This window comes from Bos mutus, chromosome 15 (genome assembly GCF_027580195.1).
Source record: "Bos mutus isolate GX-2022 chromosome 15, NWIPB_WYAK_1.1, whole genome shotgun sequence".
Taxonomy (NCBI): domain Eukaryota; kingdom Metazoa; phylum Chordata; class Mammalia; order Artiodactyla; family Bovidae; genus Bos; species Bos mutus.
The window spans coordinates 1303609-1312796 of NC_091631.1; the positions used below are offsets into that span (position 1 = coordinate 1303609).

The window sequence follows — 9188 nt, forward strand, 5'->3', positions numbered from 1 at the left end:
CTAGGAAAACACTTTCTTTTTCCCCAGCATCTTCCACAGGGCATCCTTGATCTCTTTGTTCCTCAAACTGTAAATGAGCGGGTTCAGCATGGGGATCACCAGTGAGTAGAACACAGATACCACCTTGTCTCTGCCAAACGAGTAGCTGGAGCTAGGCCGCAGGTACATGAAAAGGGCTGTCCCAAACAACAGAGTCACCACCATCAGATGCGAGGCGCACGTGTGGAAGGCTTTCCTGCGACCTTCCACCGAGCGGATCTTCAGGACGGTAGCCACTATGTGACCATAAGAGACAAGAAGGATGAGGAACGACGTTCCCCCAACAACGGCCACCACGAGGAAATTCACCACTTGACTGGAGAAGGTGTTGGAGCAAGAAAGTGCCAGGACTGGTGGGAGGTCACAGAAGAAATGGTCGATGAGGTTGGGTCCGCAGAAAGGGAGCCGAAATATGGAACTGGACTGGACCAGGGAGCTCAGGAAGCCGCTGACATAGGCTCCAAACACCAAGCGTGTACAGAGGCCCTGGGACATGACGGTGGAGTAGAGCAGGGGGCTGGAGACGGCCGCGTAGCGATCGTACGCCATCGCCGTCAGCAGGAAGCACTCGGTTAGACCTGCGCCCACGAAGAAGAAGAACTGAACGGCGCAGCCCAGGAAGGAAATGCTCTTTCGTTCCCGGAAGAAGTCGGAGAGCATCTTGGGAGCCACTGCGGAAGAGTAGCAGATGTCGACGAAGGACAGGTTGCCGAGGAAGAAGTACATCGGCGTGTGTAGACGGGTGTCACCTCTGATCAGAAAGATGAGGGCCAGGTTCCAGGCCAGGGTCACCAGGTAGATGCCCAGGAAGGTCACAAAGAGGAGGGCCTGCAGTTGTGGATGGTCTGCAAACCCCAGGAGGATGAACATGGTCACCGACGAGCCATTCCAGGCCCTAGATGTGGACATGTTTCCCATGGACGACGACAAGATGCAGACCTGGGATCACAATAATAACCCACAGGACAAATGATGTCAGCAAATAATTATTAAATGCATAGGAGGAAGGCAGAGTATTACAGACAGTTACATGCGTGCGTGCTAAATCACTCCAGTTGTGTCTGACTCTTGGTGACCATTTGAACTGTAGGCTGCCAGGCTCCTCCATCCCTGGGGTTTTCTCGGCAAGAATACTGGAGTGGGTTGCCATTTCCTCCTCCAGGGAATCTTCCCTACCCAGGGACTGAACCTGTGTCTCCTGCATTCCAGGCAGATTCTTTACTGGCTGAGCCATCGGAGAAGCCCACAGAGAATTACAACACAGAGAATGCAAAGATTTTCTCGTTCTCTTTCCCTTAGAAGGCAAATGTCTTAAATATTTGCTTTTTAATATAATACAGAGTGGTTTACATGAGCTTATGCTTTGGATTCAGACTCTCTGGGTTTAACTGCTACGTCTACCATTTGGTAACTGTGTCACTTTGGGTGAGATGGCTAACATCTCTAGACTTCAGTATCCTTTTAAAATGTGTGGGACTTCTCTGTGGTCCAGTGGCTAAGACTCTGCACTCCCCATGCAGGGGGGCCTGGGTTCAAACCCTGGTCAGGGAGCTAGGTCTCCTATGCCACTGCTCAAGAGCCTGCATGTTGTAGTTAAGACCCGGGGGAGCCAAGTAAATAAATAAATATTTAAAAAAGGTGACAGTGCTTACTTCACGTGTTTGTTTTAAGAATAAAATAAGCCAACATGTATAAAGTGACTGGCACCTAGTAAGTCCTCAAAGAAAGTTATTATTAGGACAGCTTCCTGTGCCCCAGGTGAATCATATCATGCCCTGACCTAACTATTTACCTAGCATTGTTCCAGTTTCAATATTGGAACGGAGAAGCCAACAGAGGGACAGGGCTCAGCTATTTAGATGGGAAACAATCTGTAAGGCATTTAAAATGTTTTTAATCCAAAGGATTAGGCCAGATGTGCATAGAAATGCTCTTAATTGTCTTCACGACCCAGATAATCATGATGGTGTGATCACTGACCTAGAGCCAGACATCCTGGAATGTGAAGTCAAGTGGGCTTTAAAAAGCATCACCATGAACAAAGCTAGTGGAGGTGATGGAATTCCAGTTGAGCTATTTCAAGTCCTGAAAGATGATGCTGTGAATGTGCTACACTCAATATGCCAGCAAATCTGGAAAACTCAACAGTGGCCACAGGACTGGAAAAGGTCAGTTTTCATTCCAATCCCAAAGAAAGGCAATGCCAAAGAATGTTCAAACTACTGCACAATTGCACTCATCTCACATGCCAGTAAAGTAATGCTCAAAATTCTCCAAGCCAGGCTTCAGCAATATGTGAACCGTGAACTTCCTGATGTTCAAGCTGGTTTTAGAAAAGGCAGAGGAACCAGAGATGAAATTGCCAACATCTGCTGGATCATGGAAAAAGCAAGACAGTTCCAGAAAAACATCTATTTCTGCTTTATTGACTATGCCAAAGCCTTTGACTGTGTGGATCACAATAAACTGTGGGAAATTCTGAAAGAGATGGGAATACCAGACCACCTGATCTGCCTCTTGAGAAACCTGTATGCAGGTCAGGAAGCAACAGTTAGAACTGGACATGGAACAACAGACTGGTTCCAAATAGGAAAAGGAGTACGTCAAGGCTGTATATTGTCCCCCTGCTTATTTAACTTCTATGCAGAGTACATCATGAGAAACGCTGGACTGGAAGAAACACAAGCTGGAATCAAGATTGCCGGGAGAAATATCAATCACCTCAGATATGCAGATGACACCACCCTTATGGCAGAAAGTGAAGAGGAACTCAAAAGCCTCTTGATGAAAGTGAAAGAGGACAGTGAAAAAGTTGGCTTAAAGCTCAACATTCAGAAAACTAAGATCATGGCATCTGGTCCCATCACTTCATGGGAAATGGGTGGGGAAACAGTGGAAACAGTGTCAGACTTTATTGTTTTGGGCTCCAAAATCACTACAGATGGTGACTGCAGCCATGAAATTAAAAGACACTTACTCTTTGGAAGGAAAGTTATGACCAACCTAGATAGCATATTCAAAAGCAGAGACATTACTTTGCCAACAAAGGTCCGTCTAGTCAAGGCTATGGTATTTCCTGTGGTCATGTATGGATATGAGAGTTGGACTGTGAAGAAGGCTGAGCGCCGAAGAATTGATGCTTTTGAACTGTGGTGTTGGAGAAGACTCTTGAGAGTCCCTTGGACTACAAGGAGATCCAACCAGTCCATTCTGAAGGAGATCAGCCCTGGGATTTCTTTGGAAGGAATGATGCTAAAGCTGAAACTCCAGTACTTTGGCCACCTCATGGGAAGAGTTGACTCATTGGAAAAGACTCTGATGCTGGGAGGGATTTGAGGCAGGAGGAGAAGGGGATGACAGAGGATGAGATGGCTGGATGGCATCACTGACTCAGTGGACGTGAGTCTGGGTGAACTCTGGGAGTTGGTGATGGAGAGGGAGGCCTGGTGTGCTGCGATTCACGGGGTTGCAAAGAGTCGGACACAACTGAGCGACTGAACTGAACTGAACTAGGTCTGAATATATTAACATGGTGTCAGTCTCAAATTTGTCGTCAGTATTACCTCTCTAAGCTGTTTGTTAAGAATGTTGGCCCTGGATTTGGACTGCCTGGATTCAATTCCCAGTGTTACCACTTAATAGATGTGCTGTCTTGGGCAGGTCATTTGAACTCTCTATGACTCTCTGTTAAATTAGAGATAATAATAGCTCTATCTATCTATCTATCTATCTATCTATCAGAGCTTCCCAGGGGCATTAGTGATAAAGAAACTGCCTGCCAATGCAGGAGACATAAAAGACGTGGATTCGATTTCTGGGTGGAGAAAATCCCCTGGAAGAGGGCATGGCAACCCACTCCAGTATTCTTGCCTGGAGAATCCCATGGACACAGGAGTCTGGCGGGCTACAGTCCACAGGGTCATAAAGAGTCGGACACGACTGAAGAGACAGCATGCGCGCATCTATCAACTCTTTTTATTTTTCAATTGGCCGCCCGGGTCTCTGCGCATGTGGGCTTTCTCCAGGAGCAGCATGCCCGGGGTTCCTCTCTAGCTATGTGCCTGGTTCCTCCTGGTGGTGGTGTCTCTCCTTGCGGAGCACTAGCTCCAGGTGCAAGGGCTTCCGAATTTGCGGATTCAGGCTCAGTAGTAGGGGCGAATGGGCCGAACTGCCCCACAGCAGGTGGAATCTTCCTGGACCAGCCATCGAACCCGTGTCCCTTGCAATGGCAGGAGGATTCTTAACCACTGGACAACCAGGGAAGTCCCTCTACCTATCTATCTATCATCTATCATCTTTCTAATCTGCTTTGAGGTATTCCTGGCCCACAGTAAGCATTCTACAAGTGTTTGTTGTTGCTATTGTTTAAGGCCTCAATTACAAACTATCTCCAATCATATTCTTAGAATTTCCAGTGTATGAAACATCTTTTGAGATTGGGGACCTCCATTTAACCCTCCTTTGTAAGAATTCCCATCAGTATCTCACACATCCACATGGAATCTCAGTCTTTTCATGTCAATCAGAGGAGAACTCCTGCCATCGGTCTCTAAGCTGAGGTCCTGTCTCCACAGGAGGCACCAGGAAAAGTGTGGTCAGAGTGTGAATGAGCCTTAAACGTTTGGAATACATCTTAATGCTTCTGCATGTCTTATCCCAAACAATTTGGAAGTCAATCAAATTACCTTCACTATCTTTTAAGTCATATTTTCAGCCTATTCTATCTACCTCTTAAAATATAGAAAATCCAACAAATTTCATTTATTTTTCAAAAGGAAACTATTTTATGGATCTTAAAACAATATATGAGAACTGCAAAATAATTTTCTCAGCAAACAACTGTGAAATACTAGCCCTAAAAACCATGAGCTATTCCTGATTGAGGCACAAAAGCCTCGAAACTGGGAATCATGACATTCTATCCCCTGAAATAACAGCACTTACATTTTGGTATATTCTTTTCATGTGAAAGTGTATGTATATACATGAGCGTGTTAGTATCTTGCTACACAGACTCTATAACTTACAGTTATTAGAGAAATTATTCCAGGACACTGGCTTCACTCTTTGGGAAATAAAACTTTCTCTATTTGCTCTGAATTTTTCTTGCTCAATTTAGAAAAGCTACTTCATTTTAATATCCCCCATCTTTCTTAAATCAATCCATTATCTGCCCATTGCTTGTCAAGTTCTCATAGACCTTCTCCATTTTCTTCTTGGAACTTACACAGAGAGATGTTCTTAGAATTGGGGCCCACCCTCTTCCCACTCAGTTAAAAAAAAAAAATCTGTAGCTCCTGTTACAGATTTTTCAGGACCAAAGTCCTCAAATTTGGATAGTGAGACCATGTGAGCTTCATCCTAGCCATCACCATGCCATCATTTGCACAGTTTAGGAGATCTCTTGCAATCCCAATCTCACCAATGTGTTTTTCCCCCTAAACTTTAAATTGATTATTTAAATTATTGGAGCATAATTGCTTTACAGTGTTGTGTTAGTTTCTGCTGTACAACAAAGTGAATCAGCTATATGTATACACATATCTGCTTCCTCTTGAGCCTGCCTGCCACCCTCATCCCCCAGGTAAAGATGTGGTACCTATATACATAGAGTATTACTCAGCCATAAGAGGAACGAAACTGGGTCATTTTTAGTGATGTGGATGGATGCAGAGACTGCCATACAGAGTGAAGTAGGTCAGAGACAGAAAACCAAATATCGTATATTTACCAGTGGGTTTTAAGCTTTATCCTATGTTCAGAGGTTTCGCACCCATTTGTGACAGGTGTGTAGAGTTCTGAGAATCAGGAGAGGACTTTTCCCTCTTGGCAAAAAGAAAGGGACCCACAACAAAGTTTAGAATAATCTGCTGCAGGTATGGAGCCACATGGAGAAGTTTGGAGGCAAACAGACACAGCTCTGCTGGAGCTCTCAGCCCGTTCTAAGTAGGGTCCACCATTCGGCAAAGTAGGGACCCGAGTTTGTGATGTGCTTCAGGCTGTTTGGGGGCAATGATTCAGGTTAGAAGAAAGGGGAGTGGGATAAGGTAGTGGTTATGACACCGGTGAGGCTTCAGGACAAGTTTAATGGTTCTAATCCTGACTCAGCCACTTGCCAGTGGTGGGAGATTGAGCAGTTCTTGTAGCCGTTCTGAGTCTCAGTTTCTTCATTTGCAAAACAGGGGTAACGGTGACCACTTAACAGAGTTGTTTAACTATTGCATAAGACAACTTGGGGAAGGTTCATTGATCCTGAGAGTGAATGCTTGCTGAATGAACTGGCACTGTGATTGTTATCATCAGTGAATATTCCCTCCTCACATGATAGGTTAAAGTGTGCTTTTCTTGCAGAAATAAGGAATTCACTGATGGCCCATCTAGGTATATAAGAAGTGTCTGGGGTGAGATTGAAGAACTGAATAATCTGAGGGTTGATACGTCAACTGAAAGTCTGTTTTGAATGTTGCCATTAGGAGGGATGGTTGGATGGCATCACCGACTCCATGGACATGAGTTTGAGTGAACTCTGGGAGTTGGTGATGGACAGGGAGGCCTGGCTATGGGGTGGCAAAGAGTCGGACGTGACTGAGCAAATGAACTGAACTGAACTGATTACGAGTGAAGGTTTTCATATTTAGGGATGAAATTCCCCATCTCCCGAATCAGAAACTGAAGCTGGACAAATTGAAACAAGAGGAAAACCTTATCCAGGGTTTTGTTCCAACATATGGATGCCTTGAATGGTATTCTGGAACATTAAATAGAAGGTATCTTAAGGGCTTCGTGAAGCAGTTTACATCACTGAACTCTGTTTATGAAGAGTGGCTCCCTCCCTTGGGAGAGGAAGAAAATCTCTTTCATTTTGGCAAGAAATCCTGGGAGGTTCAGTTTGATCTGAATCTCCTCCCTCTCATGAACCTGTGGTGTAGGTACAATCAGCGCCAGGCCTGTTTTACAGAGTCTGAGGGGCCCAGTGACTTTGTTGGATTTGTAAACACTGGAGCTGCATTTCTGTGGACACCACGAGCCTGCAAGGCCGTGGTGAAGATACAATAACGCTGTACAATGAAAAACTCAGCACATGACATTCTGCTATATCTAAAATGGATAACACCAAGGACCTACTGTATGGCACGGGGAACTCTGCTCAGTGTTATGTGGCAGCCTGATGGGAGAGAAGTTTTGGGGGAGAATGGATACATGTATATATATGTATGTATGTGTATGGCTGAGTTCCTTTGCTGTCCACCTGAAAATATCACAACATTGTCAATCAGCTAAACTCCAATACAAAATAAAAAGTTAAAAACATAAAATCAATATATTAATAAAAAACAACCTAGCACCTGGAAGACACTCAGGAATTGATGGGATCTGATAGAATTGATTTATGACTCAACTCATCTTTTATGAAACGTCTTCAAGAAAGTGTTATATTTTGTAACCAAATATGCCAAATCTGTGTTTAACAGGGGCTTCCCTGTGGCTCAGCTAATAAAGAATCAGCCTGCAATGTGGGATACCTGGGTTCGATCCCTGGGTTGGGAAGATCCCCTGGAGAAGGGAAAGGCTACCCACTCCAGTATTCTGGCCTGCAGAATTCCATGGACTGTACAGTCCTTGGGGTCACAAAGAGTCAGTTGGGAATGCAAAAAAAACAAGGCAACAGTGTCAAGGGGAACCTCAGCCAAACTAGTTTTCTGTGATCTTCCCATCCTTCTCCTCACTGGGCAAGAACCTAGTACTCTTAGGGTCTTTCTCTTCTAGGTCTGCCTATCATCTGAACTTACCAATGACTGGTGGAGGTGAACGAGTCCCTCTTGATGTAAGGTGAGAATTAAAAAGACACCCAGACTTTCATCCAAGAATTAGGACTTAGATGGCAAAATTCAAGCCTTCAGTCAAAAAAGAGAAGGAGAGTTTCAGAGGCTTGAGGTCTCGGCAGTGTTTTGAAAATCTACCAAGTGAGTCAGTCTGGCCTGATTCCAGCCCTTCCAAGTTGCTTTGCAGACTACTTATTCACAACTGGGGCCATGTTCAAGGGTATAGCAATTCCTTCGGAAATTTTGTGTCTTCTTACTTTCCTTCCCAGTTGCAAGGACTCAGCATAGTTCCAGAGCCCGTTAATGGAGAAGTAAGGTAGAAACAAGTTTGGGGATGAATTTGGGGGGAAACAGGCAGACTTGAGAGGCCCACGGGGAAAAACTGAAAGCCAAAGAACTCTTTCCTCATCTACAATAGGCGTGCACATCTCGGATGCACTTTGCAAAGTGTGCTCTGTAAGGTAAGATTAATGCGCGCATGAAGACGGAAAGTAAAAGGCGAATGACTGCACTTACCCCTTCTTGTTCTGCCTGTCGTTCAGCTTATGCTTGTCTCCTGATCTGCTTTGGAAGGCATCAGATCTTGCTTCAGGACTTGCTTCCAGTCCTCAAAGTGCTAACAAGTTTGCAGAGCAAGCTTGAGGTTTGTTTGCTCACCAAAGATAAAAGTACCTGCTTGTTGCTTCTAATGTGTGTTTGTGGGCAGAAAAGTAGAGGGAAAGATACAGAGGGAGAAGAGGGAGAGGAAGTAATCTTTAAGAAGCTCTTCTGGTGTCAACTAGTATCTGTACTTGGGCTCATTTGGGAAGTGTTTAAAAGCTGGGGTCAGGGGTGAATTTGAGAGAGGGTCTTTTCTTTCTCTTTGGAGACGTTTTCTTATATTTGCCCTGGAGGGTCTTATATTTTTCAAAAGAGAAAGGAGTGCGTCACCCAGATTTACAGATTTGTACTTAATTGATCTCTGGGGTGGTGTGGAGAACATATATTCACATAAGTGTTCTGAAGACATTGCTTATTAAGCTCTATCCCTGTGGCCAGCTCCTCTGATCCCCCAAGGCTAATCAAGATCTCTTCTTACAAAAAAAAAATCTCTATTGGTATTACTCGGTGAGCAAATGCAGGGTGGCTGCAGAACACAAAGGATAAGATACCCTGCAGGAGGAAACAAGATTGCCACACACCCGAGCTTAGTCTCTTCGGTCGTGTCTGACTCTTAGCGACCCGTGGACTGCCGCCGGGGCTTTTCTGTCCATGGGCTCTCCCGGCAAGAATGCTGGAGCGAGTTGCCATTTCCTATCCCAGGAGGTCTTCTCGACACGGGGCTGG

The 9188-nt window shown here is 44.9% G+C and overlaps 1 protein-coding gene across 1 annotated transcript; it reads right to left on the reverse strand.

Moving 5' to 3' along the window:
* Positions 1-948, reverse strand: LOC102266503 (olfactory receptor 5A1). The gene has a single exon (XM_014481373.2). The coding sequence runs from the start codon at positions 946-948 to the stop codon at positions 1-3; it is 948 nt and encodes a 315-aa protein (XP_014336859.2).
* Between the last annotated feature and the right edge of the window lie 8240 nt (positions 949-9188).